Raw genomic sequence first — 23,199 nt, forward strand, 5'->3', positions numbered from 1 at the left:
CAAGGAAACGGTTGTGCGGATTTTTGTGAACATTTCAGCGAATTTCCAGCATAGCACGAAGCAACTTTTTTCAAAGGGATCCACAAAAACGTTCTCTTGTAAACATTTAAATTGCACAGTTAAATTTGGCAATAGCTTGTGGCTTGGTACCTTTCTGCTTAACGCGGTCCATTTGGACTACATTTTGAAATTAGTTTGAGGGGTTGCTCTAACAGACAAATAGCGAAAATGATGGACTAACTGTGAGATCTTTCATGAGTTTCCGTTGGTTTATGTCTATTATTTATCTCAATTTTTCCATTGCAACCGCCCGTTAAGACCAATAGGATCACTTCATTTTCCCTTTGTCTACTGCTTTATCCATCAATTTTAATAATCAGCCCGCTGGCGCAAACATCAGGAAGCTGCGCGAAAGCTGTCGAGGGCTTTTCCACCGTTCGGAATTCGAGGAAACCGAGTGGAATAAATAATAATCTAATCTTCGGATGTCGGTTGCATTTTCCACTAAGGACTCACCGCAAGTGTAATTTACTGACGAGATAACAAATGTATTTACGCGCAGTTCCTAAACCCCTGTTCCCCATCACACCGCTGAGGAGAGGCATTACACCGCCGCCGGAGAAAAGAAAAATGATTGTGCCGCTCCCCTCGGCTCTCATCCCCCTCTATTTTCTCCGACTTTTCATCTGCGTTTTCTTCTTTCGTTTTTTTCCTCTCTTTCCCGTCGTGTCGCTCGCTCCTCCATTTCCGCTTTCCGGTGATGGATGTGTCTGTTTCCGTTTCCGTCATCGAAAGCTAACCATTTTTCCGATGCCACTTTCACGTCCTTCCCCCACAAAAAAGGAAACTCCATTTCGGAACAATAAAAAATGAAGGGAAAGGGATGAGTGTTGCGAGAGGGCGTAACAGAAAGGAGAGGGCTTTCTTCCATCGGGTAATTTGTTGAAATTCAGAAGAAGACAATAGATCGTTAAATCCAATTTAGGATCGCCAAAAACTTACGTTTCCAAATGAAACAATTCTTGGTGAAAAAAATGTCCTGAAATTTGAATAACTGCATTAAAGATAACATTTGATTATCCTCAAAAGCATATCTTGGATACGAATATTCGTGCTGAACGGCTGGCAGTGTTGCATACCTAAAAAATTGAAGGCTAACGGATTTTTAGTTCCACTCTAAATAGGCTACGTCTCTTACGTTTCATTACGAGCTTGTACATCAAACAGTGTCGACTCTTTGCAAGAAGCACTATTCTGCAACTCTAAGCCAACTACCTTGTCTGAATTTGACAGGCTAACCTGCCGTGGTGAGGAAAAACGCCGTGTGAGACTTAGGGCCTTGCCAAATTCCTTCTCATGAAATATGGATTTTCAGGAAAATCTGTGAATATTTTTTTATAAATTTTTAGAGGATTTTATTCACCGTTCAATGGGAAGTATTTGATAATTACAAGGAAAGGTACTTGTAAACTTCCTTCAAAATACATGTTTTATTATGAAAAATCTGGCTACGCCCGAAGGTTCATACGCCGTTTTCCCTTTAGGACGACAGTAATATCCCACTAAGAATCACGAGACGCCAGCACAACGATGCTCGACTCATCGTCCCATCAACGCGTCCATTTTCTAGCGGCCCTATTTTTCTCGCTCTATAGTGGTGACGGAGGCGGTGACCTGGCGTGCTTTGCAATAAATCTATTGATCTGTCATTTGAACCCATGAAAGCGGATCGATGAATATGGTGTCCGCAGCAAGCACTTAAATAATAGATTCTTTACCATAGCTTCAAATGGGGAAATATTGATAATAATCGGTCATTCTCTTCGCTCTACGGTGGTAAAGTAACGGCGTGGCAAGCTTTGCTATAAATCGATTGATCTGCCATTTAAACCCATGAAAAAGGATCGATACATATGGTCTCAACAACGAACGCCTTAATAATCGATCCTCTACCATAGCTTCAAATGAGAGAATATCGATAGTAATCGATGATTCAGGCTTGGTGACTGATAAAGTCAAGCGCGCGGCGCCGTGAATTAAAAGTTACGGGGTGCAGATAAACGCGGGGCAATTAACGGGTCTTGATGGCGCGCGGGCCGGCGGGGCGGGCTGCGGGTCGCGGGGCAGGGGCCGGGGAAAAAGTAAGAAGAGGGATGAAAAGAGATGAGCGGCGGGTTTTGATTGGCTCCGGGGACCACAATGAAGTTCCTCCCCTAACGGAATGCCCCCGCCGCGCCCGCCGCCAGCCATCTCGCGCCCTCGCGGATGCTGCCGAGGACCCCGCCGCGCCGACTCCGCCAAACCCCGCCAGCGCCCCTACCCTCGAGCTCTTTCGGTTTCGGACCGCGGTGCTAAGACGGACACATTTGATAGAGGTTCGCCCGGTTATGAGGAATGGATTTTGTTAGGCTTCAGCGAATCGATGATTATGACAGTAATACACAAATTAGCCCGAGTAATTGGACCGCGCTAAGCAGAAAGGAAACAAGGTACATTACGACGGTGAAACTACCGAACCACGTATCTCGGTTTGCGACGTCGCAGACTTCCTGTCATACTTTATTTTTTAAATGAAAAACTACTTAACTTAATCCAGTCTTGAAAATTTCTGTGATTTTTCTCTTTGTGCGGAAAAATTCCGCGCGGCGCGTGAATTAAAGTTAGGGGTGCAGATAACGCGGGGCAATTAACGGGTCTTGATGCTGCGGGCGGCGGGGCGGGCTGCGGGTGCGGGCAGGGGCGGGGAAAAAGTAAGAAGAGGGATGAAAGAGATGAGCGGCGGGTTTGATTGGCTCGGGGACCACAATGAAGTTCCTCCCTAACGGAATGCCCACGCCGCGCCCGCCGCCAGCCATCTCGCGCCCTCGCGGATGCTGCAGGACCCCGCCGCGCGACTCCGCCAAACCCCGCCAGCCCCGACCCTGGAGCTGTTTCCGGTTTCGGAACCGCGGTGGTTACGAGGGACACATTTGACGTATTCTGCCAAACGGAATTGGATCATGACGTGAATCCTGTTTGCATACATTATTATGCGTCTCAGAGTTCATGTCTTAATGCACGCAGCTCCGTTTTGCACAAATACGTCCATTTGTGAAGAGGGTCGCCGGTTATAGAGAATGGATTTTGTAGGCTTCACCGAATCAATGATTTTATGACAGTAATACCTAATTAGCCGAGTAATTGGACCGCGCTAAGCAGAAAGGAACCAACCACATCAGTTGATTTTGCATAATGTTAATTATGGGCAGTATTTAATATTTTACGGTAAAAAATGGTTTAAGTGTCGAGAGATTTGTGTGGCAAAATTCATTCAGATGAATTTAGTGCTTAGTCTGGCAGTCAGAGCGAAAAGCGAATTCCTTGAAGGCATTTATCAAATTGAATTCCGCACAAACGCCCTCTTACAAAAAATTAAATTGCCTCATTAAATTCGGCAATAGCTTCTGTAGTTTGGTTTCTTTCTGCTAGACGCGGTCCAATTTAACTAAAAAAATACAAGAAAACGGTTAACCAAGGCCAGAAAAAACTAACACAAAACCCGGGACGTTTCGGGGTGTTTCAACACCCTCCTCGACCAGGAAAACATAAACATATAAAAAATCACCAAAGATTATGATTCTTTGTAATATTTTAAATATTTATATCTCTGGGCCGAGGAATGGGGTTGAAAACACTGCAAACACGTCCCAGGCTTTCTGTCTCTTGTTTTTTAGCCTAGGTTATTCGTTTTGTGTTTTTAGTTAAATTATTATATTTAAAAAAAATATATGATGTTGTACAGTATTACAAATAAAAGAACCGCAATTATACAACACTTGATTAGCTTTTAGCTGACACCCAAATTCGTCGTTTCCTTCACGAAAGAACATAACTACATTTCAATGTTGCCAAATTATTCCTCGAAAAATTGGCTGTTTAACAGGATAATTCGAGAACATCTAATTGAAAATGTCACCATTTTGTCTTCTGATAGTAAGTAAAAAGTAGACTAGTTTTTTACCAATATCACGCAGGTTTACTTTCGTAAAAAATGTAATTGTTTGAGTGGATTCTGCAACCTTGGAATGGAGTTACGTTCAGTGAAAATTTGAAAATCTTGATCATAAGGCAAACTATTATCAAGCAAAATTAACGTACTCATAACAATATATTTATGAAGACAAAATATGAAGTGAATTCGACTTAGTTCCCTAATTTAAGAGGCTCTTCAGTTTAAATGTAAAACGCTTTCTTTTGGTCTCTTCATATTATCTTTAATCCATCGCAACGACTCCTCATCTAAATAGATATCGAGATCACTTCGAGGCACCTTTTTTTAAAATTCTACAATCGGATGATGTGGCAACAGGGATGATTGGATCATTTGACAGTTTTTTTTCTGCAACTGAACCTTTTAAGATGCTGGATTCCGATAGCGTTTACACAAATGGATGATCTGATCAGCCGGCGGCAGCCCGTGCCATGTATCGGTGGACCTATCACTCGACATTCCTACCTTTCACTCTCAACAGATGGCCTGCGCCTGCGCTGAAGAGGATACCTTCTTGGAGAATGTTTGTCACCTTCTCCGCCTCCTCTCCCGAACCGATGACCTGAAAATCATCGGGGAAATCATTGCTAAGTCGAAGATTTAATAGAAATAGATGGATGGCTTCTGAAAATACAGAAGTCTCCTCAAATGCAATGTTTCAAAATATCGTATCTCCTCTGACGTAAGGGCGTATTTCTATTTCCACATGAGCCTCAGAATGCATGAAATTATATGTAAAACAGGGCTCACGTGAAAATTGAGGTATACTTTTACGTCTGAGGAGCGATGTTATAATATCCACACTCAACTTCCATGTAAAGGTGGTTGTGGTGGGTAGGACCAACGAGCAGTTTTCAAAGAGTATAGTATCAATGGACTGATTTTTGAAATTGTAGACAAAGCTATAGATGAAGAGACATAAGAAAAATAGAGCGATTCGTCTATAGTTGAAATGGGTGGTTGCCATAGACAAAAACGGAAAAAGAGGTTGCTGTTAGTTAGTTGCTGCTTACTTCTTTTCGTCGTATCCATTACAAATTGAAAAAACGTAACTTCATTTCATTTTTACCCAATTTCTCCTTGCAAACATCACACAACTAGAAAGATCTGTTGAATTTTAAATGGAAAAATTCACTGATTTTTCCTCAGATTTCATGCTAATCAGAAAAATGTTGGATACAAATTGGACAGGTTAATTTTTTAAAATAAATCAATTGCTCGAGTTAATTCGGCAACTTTAAAATAGAGTTACGTTTCTTAGTCCCGAATACGACGTTTTGTGCATTGCAACTGCCCACTTTCATCGAAAGGATCGCTTCATTTTTTCTATGTCCGCTTTGTCTGTCACTTCGTCTGTCAATTCCGATGATCAGCCCGCTGTCGCTGTCCTACCGCGTTTTCCTGAGACATAGAGAATTAGGCTCTCAGACTCGATTTTATGCCCACTGACATCCATCAGCACCAAGAGGAAAAAACCTAACCACCGTATCAGCCCCCTAAAAGCACGGCGTGAGTGCTCGATTATCGATATTTCCCCATTTGAAGCTGTGGCAAAGAATCGATTATTAAGGTGTTCGTTGCGAACACCTTGTCTATCGATCCTTTTCCATAGGTTTAAATGGCAGATCAATCGGTATATATCGCAAAGCATGCCACACCACTGACGCACCCTCCTTCCCGTTGAACGTTTTCCACCAATCTTCAAACATTTTTCAAACGCCTGAGGCTGAATTTAATTTGCGACTCTGATGAAGTAATGATTTGAGATAAGTATATGACCTCTTCCCCTGCCTCCATTCCTCCTCTTTTTTCCTCCAGTTGGAGTACATAATGAACAGAGCTTTCTTTTAACGCTCCGAATATTGTTGCTTTAAAAGCTCCTTCGCGCGGCTGAAAGTAAATTAAAAGCTCGTCCGAGGCTGGGCGGTAATATTTGAACCACTTCGGAGCTTCGCGTCCCATTATAATCTGTGGTGGCGTGCTTTGCGATACATCGATTGATCTGTCATTTAAACCTATGGCAAAGGATCGATAAACAGGGTGTTCGCAGCGAACACCTCAATAATAGATTCCTTACCATAGCTTCAAATGGGAAAATATCGACGTATCGCAAAGCACCCCACGCCACTGATTATAATATTGTTTAAGTATTGCACTTAATTCAATTTGCGTTTTTTAATGGAAAATAATTATTCCGCGACGCTGGATGTTCGGTCTGGGATCTCTGGAAATTACACGTGTGAGTTTTGAAAGCCACCATGGATTCTTGAATTTTAATATCCGGGAATATAACGGCAAATTTTTTGACGCGATTCTATCTTATACGGCTGGTGCAACTATGACTGCCTAATTTTTTTTATTCTATAGGTATATCATTGTTAACTCGACTAAGTAAAATGTCGTGAAATATCAAAAACTCAAAGTAAAGTACAAAACATGAAAACAAAATTATATGCTTAAATGCGAGAGGAAAACACTGTTTGAACACCCTGATGCTGATCATGTCAAAATTCGACTTATAGAATTTGGACTTTCCGGCCAACTTGTTCTGAAATAGTCATGTCTTGCATATGTAGTAAATTTGGTAATTTTGATGCAGAATATTCTATAAATTACCAACGAATAATTTTATAAATAATTTTATAAATAATTTTATAAATTATTATATAAATAATCCAAATATTTTATTTTTCTCAAATAAGATATTTAATGCGCGAACTTTTAGCAACTTTTCAATGTCATCAGAATCTCTCAGATGGGGACTGGTTTAAGTTCAAGATGACCAAAAATAGGCAACCTCGGTTATTTTGAACCGGTTGGTTATTATTTTTAGGCCTGGACGTCAAATCTGAAGTCCATTGTTGACACTGGTATGTTGTACATACCCAAAAAAGAAATAAAGAAGTCTAAAATCTACACGCTTTGGAGCAAACTTCATCGAAAGATGAGCTGCTCGACGCGAGGTGGCGCAGAGCGCGCGGCGCGTGTCCCGATACGCGCACGGCTCGAGCGCGGCGCCCTCCCCTCCCTCGCCGCGCGCAGTTTCTTTTTAACCTCGTCAAGGAAAATTGGAATTTTGATTTTCCTAAGCGATTTCATTTGAACATACAAATTCAATAAGTGGTTTCTGCCCCTTCCCTCGGCTCGGGCGCCCCTCGCCCCTGCCTTGCCTGGCGCTGGCGGCCCCATCAAACTCAATAACGCCCGGCGCGGGCCCCGGGGCTTCGCATACATGTTCACGTCCTACGTCGTCCGCCTCCTCTTTTATTTTAGCAATATTACCTCAATTGCCAATCTTACGCCCCCCTCGGAGCGCCGCCTCGAGTTTTCGCGACGCTCCGCCAGGGAGCGACATCCACCCGAATCCTCAGTTCTTGGCGTTTTCATCTCTATCTAGAGACATTTCTTAGGGAGCCGTATACAAGTATTACGTAACGTATTAAGGGGAGGGGTTTGATGCATTGTTACGGTGCATTAAGTGAGGGGAGGGGGGTCAAACCCAGCGTTACGTAATAAATCCGAGTGAGGGGGGGGGGGGTGACTTTGAAAAAAACGTGCAAAAAATTGAAAACCTTGCCGTTGCTTCCTTGATTTTTGTAAATTGAGCGGGAGGGGGGAGGGTGAAAATCGGAAAAATGGCGTTACGTAATACTTGAACGACCTCTAAGAGGACCCCACTCGCATTCTGCCTCGCTAAGAAAAAATGCCGAATGAACCATCAGGCGTTCACAAATTTCATATGATAAGATACAAAATTGGGAAAGATGTAAATATTTTTCTTTCAATTTTTCAGACGATTTTATTCGCAATTCATTTGAAAAAAAATCCGAAGTTTCACTAAAAAATGCATAACTTTCCTCCAAAATAAATTGTTTATCGGGGATTTGGCAACAGTCGAATGTGCATATGGCGTTTTTTCGAAGCGTGGTAGCATTAATGTACCTTAAGAAACAGAGTATGACCATTGAAGGATCCACTTGCGATTGGCTAGTTCGAATGGCCAAACATGGCGTAAACTGTCGGAAATGACCGAAATTATAATCAGAAATAGGCAAAAATATCCAACAATGCACGAGGTATGGTTGCTCTACTAGGAATGGTGTTTCCACAGCGCACTGGGGCGCTCTGCGCCGCCTAAACGCCACATGAATCTGTCATGATGGAGATCTTCCGATAGCTGGCATCCCTCCATCTCTTTTTGGATGTCTTCTATCTACGTGATATTATCATGTGGTACAATGAATTATCATCTAATATGCAAATATCTGTGTTTCAGGTATGGTTCCAGAACCGACGAGCAAAATGGCGGCGACAAGAGAAGATGGAAGCCACGCGGCTGGGCCTGAGCGAATACCACCACTCGCTCAACTCCCTCGGGCGAGTACCCGGTTCCAGCCTCGCCTTGCCAGTCGACTCCTGGCTCGCCACACCCCTCCTCTCCGCGCTCCCAGGGTTCCTCCCCCACCCCCAGACCGGGTACCCCAGCTACCTGACGCCCCCCACCGCCGCCTCCCTGCCCCCCGACCCCATCTCCGTGCCCCCCACCCGGGGCTCGGCGTCCCCCGACTCCCTCCACCCCATCCCCCATCCCCACTCACCCCACCACGACCCCCGCACCGCCTCCATACAGGCGCTGCGGCTCAAGGCCAAAGAACAGGTGGAATCCATTACTAGGTCTTCTAAAGGTCTTCAGATGGTCTAAAGCTTTGTAAATATGTTTATAGTTGGGGAAGAGAAGGTGTTTACTTGAGTCTTCGAAAAGGTGTAAATCAGGAAAACAGACCAAAATAAAGAAGCTACGGGCTGTATGGACTTACCGTCTGCTCCGGGCTCAGAGGCCGAAAGTTCCAGGTGCACTAAAAAAAAAACACATTGGATCTAGAGTCCAGACTCTTGAAAACATTGACTAGAAAAAATACTCTTGCTTCAATCAGATTTTTGCTTAAATCAAAAGGAAATCCGCTCACGACTTGGTTCTTCATTTAAGCGAAAATAATCCGATTGAATCAAGAGTACTTCTTCTTGTCGATGTTTTTAAGAGTCTGGACTCTAGATCCAATGTGTTTTTTTTTTCCAGTGTGCTACAACCGGAATTTTTAGCGTCTGAGCCCGGAACGCGTACGGTATGTCTATCTAGCCCATGGGTACGGTTTTCACGGCCGGAGAATTTCTTTCAGTGCAAGCATTTTAATAAATTGAGAGAGGAAGTTGTAAAAACATCCGTGTACAAAAATTTACTAATTATGTTTCACACGAGTATTGAGTTAGTAAACTTTATTTACAGTTTGAGCAGGTTAAAATGTAGCTCTTTCATATTGTCTTTTGGGATTATTTACTTTATACCTATATAGCTCTCAGAATGCAGAAAACAAGCTATTGCTTATCATAGAATTCGTCTGTTTGTATCCTTTTCTAAATGATTACCACAGAAAATGTCTAACAATGATTGTTCAATCGCTAAATATTAAAGAAATATGTTTTTTTTTTTAAATTTTCACGTATACCCTCTGAAGATGATGCTGTATGCTGAAGTTCAAGCATTCGAATAATTGAAATTTCGGCTTGAACATCGACACATGATTCATTACTAGTTTTCCCATATTTTTCTTTTCATTTTATGCTATTTTCTACTTATTCTCAAATTGTTCATCATCGAGTCTCAAGTGTAACCTTCATGATTTCACTCCATTGATACTTGATCAATGTGTTGAAATCATCCATAAAGGTCACTCCCTTATCAGACACATGTCCAAAGATGTAAAGTGATTCGTTACTTACAATATAAGTGTGTACAATATGAGTGCATCCCGCTCCAGGAATTGATGTGCGCTATGTGTATATAAAATACAATAATTATGGTTATTCATCGCGCAAGGTTTGCACAAGCCATAGTCAGTGTAATATTAAACTTATGTATATAATATGTTCTTGTATATACTTAACACGATCACTTGTAAATAAAATTAAATTATTATCATACCTTTCTCTCGCCTTATTTTCTATCATACAAGCTAGTGAAACTCGGGGAAATTGCCGAGTTTTAATTTATTTATTTGAACATTTAAATCTCATTTTTTTCGGAATTACGATTATTTGGACGTGTTTAACCTCAGTCTAACTACATTTAACGTTGCCTAATGGCCTGGTTTTATTTTATTTTTTCTTCAGAAGTCGGAGCAATAAACGCATGCCTTGAACATTTCTGCGGAACTTTTAAATTTTATTTTATTTGTCTATTTATTTATTTATTTATTTATTTATCTATTTATTTATTTATTTTTTAAAAAAAAAAAAAAAAAAAACATTTTTCACACAAAATATCCTTACACAATTTCACTTCAAGATATTGCTGAGTTTTCCTGTGAGTAAATAACTAAATAAGACACATGCCTATTAAATTAAAATTAGACAATATCTGATGTAGTTAGTCTGATTCTTGTCATAGTCGTCCATTTATGGCCAAAATGGCCCAAATCATACACTGCAACTCGTAAAGTGCAACTCACTACAGCAAAGATTTAATGGTCAATTATTGAGCGGCTACTTAGCTCCAGATTTTCAGGTATGTTATGAATAATCTCTGAGAGGCTCATCGCGCTGACGAAGACCAAATTTGATCCTGAAGCATTTGTTTAAATTACTCCAAAATCATTTCTAAAATGAACATCGAAGACCAAAGCGCGAAACCACGTATCTCTGTTTGCGACGTCTCAGACTTCCTGTGATACTTTCTTTGTTTTTTGGGAAACTTGTCAATATATTTTCTTGAGAGATCTCTTGATTTTTCCTCTCTGTCAGCAAAGTATTCGGTATTAATTTCAAGCTAAAAAGTTGGCTTGTCTCTCTTGGAAGAAATGAAATAGCAGCGGAAATTTTGAAACATCGCAATGAAGATATGTATGGAGATGGAGATGGTTATGCACTTCCACCATCGGTATAGTAAATAAAAGTAGAATGCACTATTTCAATATACCATTTCCTAGATGCACTGCAGTGTGATACTACGGGCAAGTACACTTGAAGGACTTGGATGACAGGGGCATAAGTGCAATTTTTGAAAAAATTGAGATATTAATGACTTCAAGTAAAACTGGCTCAATGCATACTCTGCGAAAAATTCGCTCAAAAGTTTCAGTTTTTAAGCATCAAAAAGTCAATTTTAACTTCCTTTCCGCCGAGAAGATCCATGTAATTTTGAAACTTCATGCAAACACGTATTTCTCGAAATATTCACGTATTAATAATATAATTTCACGTAATTACGCGCCTTGTCCTCCTCATAAAAATGGTTTTAAAGAACAGCATTTTAACAAACTGATCTGTTATTACATTTTGCTTGAATAAGGTACCATAAAACCAGTTAAAATGTCAAAACGTTATTCTCTGACGTGTGCACATGAGGTTAAGCTGAGAAAATTATTAAAAAAATAAAAAATAAAAGAAAATACAATTTCTGAATGATTAATGATTGTAAATGTCTTTCAAAGGTCGTTTGAAATTGGAAGATAGGACATGAAACAGAGCAAACATGCAGAAAAAATCGAAAAAATCGTCGCTTCCCTGGCGAGGAAAAGAGCCTCCATTCCAAAGATGCTACATTGACACAAACGATTCACTTTCCACTAGCATATGAGTGTGCGATAATTTCTGTCCGAAATTCGTCAGAAAAACTTCGGCAGTATGCTACCGTGCTAAGGAAGAACACCGTATGAGCCTTCAGACGTTGCTAAGTTTCCTCCGATAAAAACCGAATTCACTGGAAAAATTGTGAATATTAAATTCCAAAATTTTCAGACAATTTTGTACGCAATTTAACCTAAAATATCTGAAAATTTTAAGGAAAAATATGCATGAATGTTGTCAAAAATACACGTTTTATCAAGGGAAATTTGGCAATTCTAGAATGTTCATACGGCGTTCTTCCTTGTAGCACGGCAGTATAAGCATAGGGTTTGCGAGCAACACAGTTCATTTTAACACAATTGCGTCCAAATGCTGCTTCGTCATAGCACACCGACCTCATGTCCCCGAGAAGTGCGGTTGAGGGCGAAAAATAAGGGATTCTCGTTTCCGTGATCAACCTCGGTTAGGAGGGATTATTTAGCTGCTGCAAATTTGCAGGTGGCATGTTTAACACCGCCATTTTCGTCTGCTCTTCCATTACGTAATCGCTTTGACGGGGACGTGGAATTTAATTCATAGTTTGCGGCATTTCGCTTCCTACGTCCTACCACGGCGAAGTAAAATCAGGGGCGAACTTAATTCAACGAACTAGTTTTCTTACATTGCATTTAGCGTGGCGTGCTTTGCGATAATTCGATCCATCTGCCATCTGAACCTATGTAAAAGGATCAATAAACAGGATGTTAACAACGAATACCTTAATAATCGATTCTTTACCATAGTTTCAAATTGGGAAATGCCAAAAGCGATCATTCTCCTAGCCACTGTTACTGATCAGCTTTATATCAGCTGATAGTATGAACACCGTTTGAGTGGGGTAATTTGGGCCCGGAAATCTCCCTTAAAAGGAAAACCAGGGTATCATTTGGACTGCATTTTGCAATTTGGACCTGTAAATTCTGGCTCATCTGAAAAAACACATATCGTCACCTTCCAGGCAAAGTATCACAAGCGCCATGCGACGTTTAAAAATTTCCGCCGCCATTATATTTTTTTACAGAGAAATTGTTCAACGAACCTGTCCGAAAATTACACCGAATTTTCTTTGTGCTGCCGTTAAAATTTAGTGAAATTTTCGAACAGATTCAACCAACAATTTCTCAGTAAAAAAATAAAATGGCGGCGGAAATTTTTAAACGTCGCATGGCGCTTGTGATACTTTGCCTGGAAGGTGACGATATGTGCATAGGGAAACTAAAGGCATATACGTTGTTTTTAAACCGGGCCGGAATTTATAGGTCCAAATTGCAAAATGCAGTCCATTTGAGCTAAATCGTTGAGGAACACAAGACGTAAATTTTTTTTAGAACCTTACCTGAATGCACTCAAATACTGCCAGTGCCTGGACACCCCCCCCCCCCCTTGTCTACACGACTGAATACTGCCAAGGGACTGGTCTAATTGTGAAGTTAAGTAAGGAGGTAAGCACCAACCTTACCCACCCTATAATCGTCGTTTCCGTCACGAAAGAACGTAACTCCATTTCAATGTTGCCAAAGAGCCTCCCAAAATGCCGCCCCTTTTTCGGTATTCGATCCGACCATCGCACTAAGGTTTAAGTGGAAGCTTATAATAACAGAAAACTCAGGAAAAAATTTCAAGATGAGTATAGGAACCGTTTTTGAGTTACCGGGGGGGGGGGGGGGGGGGGGGGGGGGGGGGGGGGGGGGTGGGGGGGTGTGACGGTAATACTTTCCGTCACTTAAGTTCCGAATAAGTAATCACCTAGGAAATTTTGTTTTATTTTAAACCATGTCCAGATTTTAAATCTTATGTAAAAATTTCGATGGCTACAACGGTAGCAGGTAATTGCGACAGTAGCGCACTCTGTAGGGTCGGTGAAGTAGCGGAATACCGTAGTACACCGGTCGGCCGCCACGCGCCACTCGAGCGCTCTCGCGGAGCGATCCGGACCCGACTACAGCTGTTTAGCGTGTGCACGACGTGACGTCTCAGTCGTTCAGACTCCTAAGAAAAAGTCGGTTTTTTATAATTTTTTATTTATTAGTTAATTGTTTTCAGCAAATTTACTCAAGAAAGTCGCGAAGCTAATTTAGGCAAATCATTTGATGTAAGAATGAATTTATTAAATTGTATATTTAACTTATTGGAGTTGAATGAAATTGGTCAATGCGCACGGAAGGTAGATGAAATGAATTTGATCGGGTCCCGACCGGTACGACGCAGCGGAGGTCCGATTTTTCAGATCCTTGTATTTCCGATTTGCAAATCTGTGCACGTGATGAGTTGCACGCTTGCAAATGAGAGCTGAGCTGAGCTCCTCACCGCATTTATCCTCTTGTGTGACGCCCCTGTATATGGGTAGCTCCTATGGTGAATAAATGCATGAGCATGAGTCTTTTAACCTAGTAATCTCTTATTGAAATGTATTAAATGAATTTTATTCTTATTCGGAAGCAGATTTAATTTAATTTAATCATGGAAAATAAATCTCTCATAATTGATCAATTTCCAAGTGTGCACGTGTTGAGTAGCACCTGGGACTTTGGTTATTATTGGAATTTATTTTGGAAAATATTTATTTCGTATCCTAAATCTACCATTCAAGATTGAGTGCACGTGGTGAGTAGCACCGGTTGTTTGGGAGATTTAAGGTAAAATAAATAATCAAAGAGTAATTCATTCGAAAGTTCGAAAACCTTTTTGTCCCCTTTTCCGTTCCTTTCAAAGTACCCATTTTAAAAGTCAATCCGACCAACTCATTCACCTTCAATCATCCTAATTTTGATCTCGTATTTAGTTTTATTTTTTTTTTGTCTTGAGAATTTTTTAAGTTTGTAATTGTGTTCAAAAAGTAGTTTCTTTTCTCGTCAATAAAAATTGACTCTAGTACGTTCAAATTTGCTCTCATTATTCCTTCCTGCCAATCCTGTCCTCACCTCAGGAAAATTTTATTTTTGATCACGCACTTCGAGTGTGTTGGCGCCCGAACCCAGGCGTCCCGACGAGCATCTGGCACCCGAAATTTGTGGCTTGATCTGTTGAAGCTCGATCCTTTCCGGAAGGCTTGCTTTCTGACGATCAGGATCGTACGAGCTCTCGCTTTTCCTCGCCACAGGGGGGAGGGGTCAAACTTCGGCCTTATTTTTCACTATTTTCTTGTTGAATTGATGTGTCTTGGGGGGTGTTATCGTTGTTTACACATGTTATACACACCGGTTCCTACGTATTTTTACACGCAAAATCGAGTTTTAATGTAGACAAGTCGATATATAGATCGGTTAAAGGTTTCTTTAGCGGAGGAATTCGAGGCACGACCTCAGCTTAGAACGCCTTCAAATCCAGCGATACTCTCCGCTTTGCCAAGGAGTTAGTTTAGTTGCTTAACCGAACCTAACACAGATTTTTGATGACATTTCACGAACTCGCGAGTGTGCTAGCTGGCACCATGTTTCCAAGAAGAAGGGGCTGACGTATGTTTGAATTCAAAGCATAATAATCCCTACTTCCAATCTTGTTTTTTCACTTTAAACCGATTTAATTTTTTGATTAAACACGAATAGATTGCAATTTGCGGCGATTGCTAATTGCCTGCAACATATATACCTAAGAATGTTTGTGAAGAAATTAATGAGAAAAAAAACTACTGACTGAACAATCACAATCACTGCCTGTGAATATGTTAATTAAACAATACTAAAGCACCTTATCGATGGATGATGAAAGTGCACATGTGCGAATCTCGGAAAACACGATTTTCCAGGAGGGTAAAAAAACTGTCTGCATTCCTCTTTATTATCGGTAGATGGGTAAAAATTCTTGAGGATAGCAAGAATAAGATGGTTTTTCAAACTCCATCAGCAGTTTCAATAATTTCTCGAACTGTTAGAAAATACGGCAGAAATGCCGAGATTCGCGTTTTTGGCACTAAGAATCGACACTTCATCAAAAGAAACGCATTTTTTAAATCAGTGTTTTAAATTTATTGGTGGATTTGGATCATTTAAAAACTAAAAAAAGGGTTTCAAACTTAAAATTCCTTATCAGCTAAGATTAGGTTCCATCCACCCATCCATCCATGCTTTTAGCTTTTTTAATGGACAAGCGGACCTTTCCTTCAATTTTGATCATACACAGTTAATCAACGAAAGCTCATTTTATCCGTGCGAAACATTTTAAATTCACAACCGTTTTTGAGTAAGTTGCGATCTTGTAAACGGGGACTCTTCCAGTCTCACTTCAGAATACGATGACCGAACAAAGGGACTTAAAATGCACAATCTAATCAAGCCACCAGCTCTTCTTCGAAATAAGACATAGAGACCAAAAACAATCTGATTATTTTTTCGAAAAATAATATTCCATCGTCATTTTTCCATTATGCGGCTCGATTTAGAACCCAAAAATATGAACTTTATGGTCAACATCGTTGAACAAGGCCTCTCACAATGGATGCAGATGAGCGCCTTCAAATCATTCCATAAACTTAATGCAAAATTCTGATACCACTAATCGTGCATACCAGCAGTCACTTTGCATACCTGGCCATTTGAAGGCGAATCATTGACTTCAATCCGAGGGGACAAGCCGGAAACTGCCCCCCTGACCCCTAAGGAGCCAAAGCCGGAGGCCAGCCACCTGGCAACTAAGAAGCCTAACCCAGGGGGCCAGCCCCCTGGCCCCTAAGAAGCCAAAGCCGGGGCCAGCCCCCTGAACACTACGGAGCCAAGCCGGGGCCAGCCCCCTGAACACTACGGAGCCAAAGCCGGGGGCCAGCCCCCTGAACACTACGGAGCCAAAGCCGGGGGCCAGCCCCCTGAACACTACGGAGCCAAAGCCGGGGGCCAGCCCCCTGAACCCTACGGAGCCAAAGCCGGGGGCCAGCCCCCTGAACCCTACGGGGCCAATGCCGGGGGCCAGCCCCCTGAACACTACGGAGCCAAAGCCGGGGGCCAGCCCCCTGAACCCTACGGAGCCAATGCCGGGGGCCAGCCCCCTGAACCCTACGGAGCCAAAGCCGGGGCCAGCCCCCTGAACCTAAGGAGCCAAGCCGGGGGCCAGCCCCCTGAACACTACGGAGCCAAAGCCGGGGGCCAGCCCCCTGAACACTACGGAGCCAAGCCGGGGGCCAGCCCCCTGAACACTACGGAGCCAAAGCCGGGGCCAGCCCCCTGAACACTACGGAGCCAAAGCCGGGGGCCAGCCCCCTGAACACTACGGAGCCAAAGCCGGGGGCCAGCCCCCTGAACACTACGGAGCAAAGCCGGGGCCAGCCCCCTGAACCTACGGAGCCAAAGCCGGGGCCAGCCCCCTGAACACTACGGAGCCAAAGCCGGGGGCCAGCCCCCTGAACACTACGGAGCCAAAGCCGGGGGCCAGCCCCCTGAACACTACGGAGCCAAAGCCGGGGGCCAGCCCCCTGAACACTACGGAGCCAAAGCCGGGGGCCAGCCCCCTGAACACTAGGAGCCAAGCCGGGGGCCAGCCCCCTGAACACTACGGAGCCAAAGCCGGGGGCCAGCCCCCTGAACACTACGGAGCCAAAGCCGGGGGCCAGCCCCCTGAACCCTACGGAGCCAAAGCCGGGGGCCAGCCCCCTGAACACTAAGGAGCCAAAGCCGGGGGCCAGCCCCCTGAACACTACGGAGCCAAAACCGGGGGCAAGCCCCCTGAACACTGCGGAGCCAAAGCCGGGGCCAGCCCCCTGAACACTACGGAGCCAAAGCCGGGGGCCAGCCCCCTGAACACTACGGAGCCAAAGCCGGGGGCCAGCCCCCTGAACACTACGGAGCCAAAGCCGGGGGCCAGCCCCCTGAACACTACGGAGCCAAAGCCGGGGGCCAGCCCCCTGAACACTAAGGAGCCAAAGCCGGGGGCCAGCCCCCTGAACACTACGGAGCCAAAGCCGGGGCCAGCCCCCTGAACACTACGGAGCCAAGCCGGGGCCAGCCCCCTGAACACTACGGAGCCAAAGCCGGGGCCAGCCCCCTGAACACTACGGAGCCAAAGCCGGGGGCCAGCCCCCTGAACACTACGGAGCCAAAGCCGGGGCCAGCCCCCTGAACACTACGGAGCCAAAGCCGGGGGCCAGCCCCCTGAACACTACGAGCCAAAGCCGGGGCCAGCCCCCTGAACACTACGGAGCCAAAGCCGGGGCCAGCCCCCTGAACACTAAGGAGCCAAAGCCGGGGCCAGCCCCCTGAACACTACGGAGCCAAAGCCGGGGCCAGCCCCCTGAACACTAAGGAGCCAAAGCCGGGGGCCAGCCCCCTGAACACTACGGAGCCAAAGCCGGGGGCCAGCCCCCTGAACACTACGGAGCCAAGCCGGGGCCAGCCCCCTGAACACTACGGAGCCAAAGCCGGGGGCCAGCCCCCTGAACACTACGGAGCCAAAGCTGGGGGCCAGCCCACTGAACACTACGGAGCCAAAGCCGGGGGCCAGCCCCCTGGCAACTAGGGAGCCTAACCCGGGGGCCAGCCCCCTGAACCCTAAGAAGCCGAAGTCGGGGGCCAGCCCCCTGAACACTACGGAGCCAAAGCCGGGGGCCAGCCCCCTGAACACTAGGAAGCCAAGACTGGGGGCCAGCCCCCTGAACACCACGGAGCCAAAGCCGGGGGCCAGCCCTCTGAGCACTACGGAGCCAAGGCCGGGGGCCAGCCCCCTGAACAATACGAAGCCAAGACCGGGGGCCAGCCCCCTGAACACTACGAAGCCAAGGCCGGGGGCCAGTCCCCTGAAGGGGGGGTCGGTGTACTCCAGTTACCTATAGGTGCATTTAGTCATCAATGATTCAAAAATGAGTAATTTCAATGCCAAATAATCGTCGATTTTCCGCAAAGAATCTTAAAAAATCGTTATAACCGATCGATACGTCGACTCGTCATCATTAAAACTTGATTCAGCGTGTAAAAATATGTAGGAACCAGTGTGTATAACATTCGTAAACAACGATAACAACCCCTTCGCCGCATCAATTCAACAAGAAAATAGCGACGAACTTACTCATCTTGAAATTTTTTCCTGAGTTCCCTGTTATAATAAACTTCCACTTAAACCTTGGTTTGATTGTCGAATCGAATACCAAAAAAGGGGCGAAAATCAGCCTTCATTTTGGGAGGCTCCTTCTCCTCGCAAATTGCGTATTAACTAGGAGAATCTTGGTCATTCTTAACTGAGAAATTCAGTGTTTTTTCTTCCGGTTTAATGCAAAAATCAGAAATTTTTTGAATGGAATTTGCACACTGCACAGGTACCTTTTAGTGTAGAAATTAATTGTTTGAGTCAATTTGGCAACCTTGGAATGAAGTTACGTTCCCTCGTCCGGGCGACGGCGTGGTAACACCCGTAGATCGTCTCTTTCCTGCCAGGATATCACAAACGTCCTCCATAACCATGCATCGAAAAATTGAATTGTTCAATAAGGAACTAGTATTACCGACTCATTACGAATAGAGTGTCGATGGCAAAACCATTGCAGATTCCGCCCTACCGACTGGACTTCAGATTTTTTTGATGTGCGCAACTTGCTTTTCGTTCGATTTTACTTGTAATGAGGATATTTATTTGACTATATCTTTTACGTGTAACACTGCCATGCTAAGGAAGAACGCCGTATGAGCCTTCAGACGTTGCCAAGTTTCCTATGATAAAAACCGAATTTACTGGGAAAATCGCGAATATTATTTTCTAAACTTTTCAGACAATTTTATACGCAATTTAATCTAAAATATCTGAAAATTTCAAGGTAGTTCAGGTCAAGGTGCATGAGTGTTGTCAAAAATACATGTTTTATCACGCAAAATTTGGCAACTCTCGAATGTTCATACGGCGTTTTTCCTTAGCATGGCAGAACAAACCCAATCTTATTGCTAATGTGGCCCGAAGGATGATCCTGAGATTATATTTACAACCAGAATAATCTCATGCACAAACTATCCAGCTATTGAAGCAGCCGATCGGTACTTCATTTTAATTTGACAACTAACTGAGTGGAGCAGAAAAAGACGGAGACAGACATATCCAGAGCCAGTTGCGAGACTGAGACACACAAGAGAAGGGGCACAGCACAGAGACACGGCACAGGGCGTTATTAAAACAACAACCCTGAAGGCATGTCACCGTGGCAGTGGTGTGTCGCTCTCCCCTATAACCCTCCCCCACCCGTCATCTCGAATTTTTATATTAACTCCCGATTCCTCATCTTCCCCATTACATATTGAGTCGTCGGAAAACAGTTTGTTTAACTTTCTCACAGTAGATCAATGGGACAAGCGGCCAATCAGCAATCTTCGAAGGGTAGAAGTAGAGTCCCTTTATACTGAGAGTCAAGACAATGTGAATCCATTTCTGATTGGTTCCCGTATTTTAGGCCTTCACAGTGTCACAAACGGGAATAAAGATTACAGTTCCACCGATTGCGAAGATTATAATCTGGAATGAACCGGGGAATTACGGGTTCGGCAAGGAACAAACGGAATGAGGGAAGGAACGAAGATAGGAATTCGAGAATGGGCCGATCAAAGATTACGAAAAACGTTCAATTTCTGTAATCTTTATTCCCGTTTATGACTCCATGAGGGGTGTTGTCTTGACTCTCAGTATAAAGGGACTCTAGGTAGAAGAGAATAACGATTTATGAGCTTAAAGCCCATGATCACTATTCTGCCGTGCTAAGGAAGAAGGCCGTATGAACCTTCGGGAGTTGCCAAATTTTCTTGGATAAAATGTTTAATTTTTAGGAAATTTATGAATATTTTCCCTCGAAATTTTCAGAGTCTTTAGATAAAATTGCGAACTAAATTATCCGAGAAATCGGTAGGCAAATATTCAAAAATTTTCCTGATAATTATTGATTTGCCAGGGGAAATTTGGCAATCCTGATGGCTCATACGGCGTTTTTCCTTAGCACGGCAGTATTGCCTATAAGGCGGCGATATACTGGAGGCTCACAAATTTTTGGTGATTTAGCCATTTCTCACTTTTCGTCTTTTAAAAGTTCGCAAGAGACACATTCTCCTCCCTCTCCCTCTCCTCCCCTTCCCCCTTTCTCTCATTAATTCAAGAATGTCGATTGGTCCTGTCCAAGTTTATGGAGCGACTCAATTGTAATGTTTCTGGAATATCGACGGTCAAACTCAAAGCCACGTATCTCCGCTTGTGACGTTGCAGACTTCCTGTTATATTTTTTTTGCCTTGGAAAACTAGTGAAAGTAATTTCTTGAAAAATTCCTAGATATTTCTTTTCAGTTCGTAGAATATTCCGTAAAAATTTCAATCCGTAAAGTTGAATTGTTCCTTTTCGAAAAAATAAAATAGAGGCAGATATTTTGAAACACCACATGGAGGTATGCGTGGCTTCGTACTTGAGCCATCGATATGTTGGATGCAAAGAGTAAAGAATGAGAAAATTTTTCAAATGCCTTTGCAGATGGTCAAATATTGAAAGATTACGAAAATACTGTCTCACCGATATTATGTAAATCAAGTTTGGTCGCATGCAAGTGGGTAAACAACTTCCTCGGCATATTAATTAGAGGCGGAAATTTTGAAACACCGCAACGGAGATACGCGGTTTTGCGCTTTGGCTATCGATACGACCATTCATGCTTCGCGGTGGGTATGTTGCCTACGCAACAAAATGAAGGCGAACTCATAAGGACGGAATGTACAAACAGGTCAAGGACGTCTTCTATCGGTTAAATCAAAGCTCACCTGGGGCGATATAATGGACTAATATGTGGGTGCGAATTTAAGCATTATGAAGTGTGCCTTCTCTACGACGAAAATGTTTGAAAAAACCAAGAAATCGAAAGTACACATGCAATATATGGAATTTTTTTTATGCATTAATTCAAACTTTCCTTTCATAAAAAAGCTGTTTTCTCGTGTAATATGGCAAGGACAACCGAGGGGTTCAAAAATGCAAAAGAATGAAGTTGAAAAATGGAGTTTTGTCGTTTTTAAAAGTACTAATTCATTCATACGTTCATTGTTTTCTCTTTTCTTTCATAGAAAACAGCAATTTTGAATGTAACATTTCAACAGAAGCTATAAATTTCAAGGAAGATCGAACCGTCTGCGATTTTCAAAAATCGCTCAACTTCAACTTTTGCTGGCTCCGCGGATACGCCGACCCCTCTCCGCATACTCTCTATCGATCTACATCTTTCGTTATACCTCCTTAAAACGGCCACTTAATTTCCGAACGCTCCTTTGTGAAATCACCACTCATCAATCCCAACCGAAGCGTTTTGAAAAGGTTTCGTTCCTTGACCGTGCGTTTTCCAGATATGATCAATCCATTTTCCTTTTGTCTTCTTTGTCTACAGCATTGTCTATCAATTTCAATAATCAGCTCCCTGAAATTAACTCCTTAACAAGGTTTAGTTTTTCTTAGGTGGCAGTAGTAGAAACTGTAGCAGCAAGCACTCTCACATTGCGAGAAAGACTAGGAAAACGTGGAATTATTTGCAGGCGCAAGGATACAACTATTCCACCTCGAGCGATGGCCGGGCGGTATCTTGAAAATTGAAGGCGTTTTGAAAAGGTTTCATTCCTTGACCGTGCGTTTTCCATCAATGAATTGATCGGAATACTCCATTTTACCTTTGTCTTTTTTGTCTGTTACTTTGTTTATGAACTTCAATAATCATCCTGCTGACGGGGTAACTACGGAAATACCTGCTTAAAATTTTATGTTTTCAAATTCGCACCTTTTAAGCGTGCCTATAGGGCTCGCTTTTTGAAATCACTCGGATGTACTGTAGTACAGCACACCGATCGACCAATGCTTTTCAAGGGGCGGTCCGAATTTTTTTTCCGTCGGATCCGTTCTTCCGTTTTTGAACCGTTATAGTGTCAAGCCCTGAAGGTCATTCATCGAGAAACCGAATTATCCTGTTACTGGAAACCCTTGAGAACATTTTCCCGTGGAAACCGTATTATTTTCTTTCATAGGTACGTCAAATAAGCTTTTCTACGCTCGGAGGATTTAAATTAGAAGTTTAAATGCCGCCATAACTATTTAGCGAATCAGCGTCTTTTCAAAAGCGGTTAAACCCAAGTTGGCTGCATCTCCATAGTTACAACTGCAGCGAAGTGAGCAATCTCCAATTCGACCAATTGGAAGGCAGAGTTTTGGAGGTTAGGTTCCCTTGTTGATTCTCTGAGTGTAAGTTGCATTTTTTTTTTTTTTTTTTTTTTTTTTTTTTTTTTTTTTTTTTTTTTGGTGTCACGTTTTTTTTTTTTTATTTCCAGAAAAGATACCTTAAAGTCTCATTTTAATACAAATCAATCGAAGAAAAGAGAAAAGACAAAGTTTGACTCATTAAACAGAGTAAACTCCATACTCTGCTGCTGCAAACTGAGCAATCTCCAACATGACGCAACAAACTGAACAATTTCCAAACTTTAATTTGAAATTCTGAATGAACCAATTCAGTTAAATGATTTATGATGTTATTTTCTTTGTTCATCCAATATAATTATGTTACTTTCTTTATTCAATAAAATGTATTTACATT

At 42.9% G+C, this 23,199-nt stretch overlaps 1 protein-coding gene across 2 annotated transcripts in view; it reads left to right on the top strand.

Moving 5' to 3' along the window:
• Positions 1-10,009, top strand: part of LOC109031349 (uncharacterized) — a 68,811-nt gene extending 58,802 nt beyond the window's left edge. For both annotated transcript variants that reach the window (XM_072301785.1, XM_019042806.2), the window contains exon 3: positions 8,307-10,009. In XM_072301785.1, the coding sequence (XP_072157886.1) occupies positions 8,307-8,732 (426 nt within the window). In that variant the 3' untranslated portion in view covers positions 8,733-10,009. The remainder of the gene's footprint in view (positions 1-8,306) is intronic.
• Positions 10,010-23,199: the final 13,190 nt, after the last annotated feature.

Source organism: Bemisia tabaci, chromosome 6, assembly GCF_918797505.1.
Source record: "Bemisia tabaci chromosome 6, PGI_BMITA_v3".
NCBI lineage: Eukaryota > Metazoa > Arthropoda > Insecta > Hemiptera > Aleyrodidae > Bemisia > Bemisia tabaci.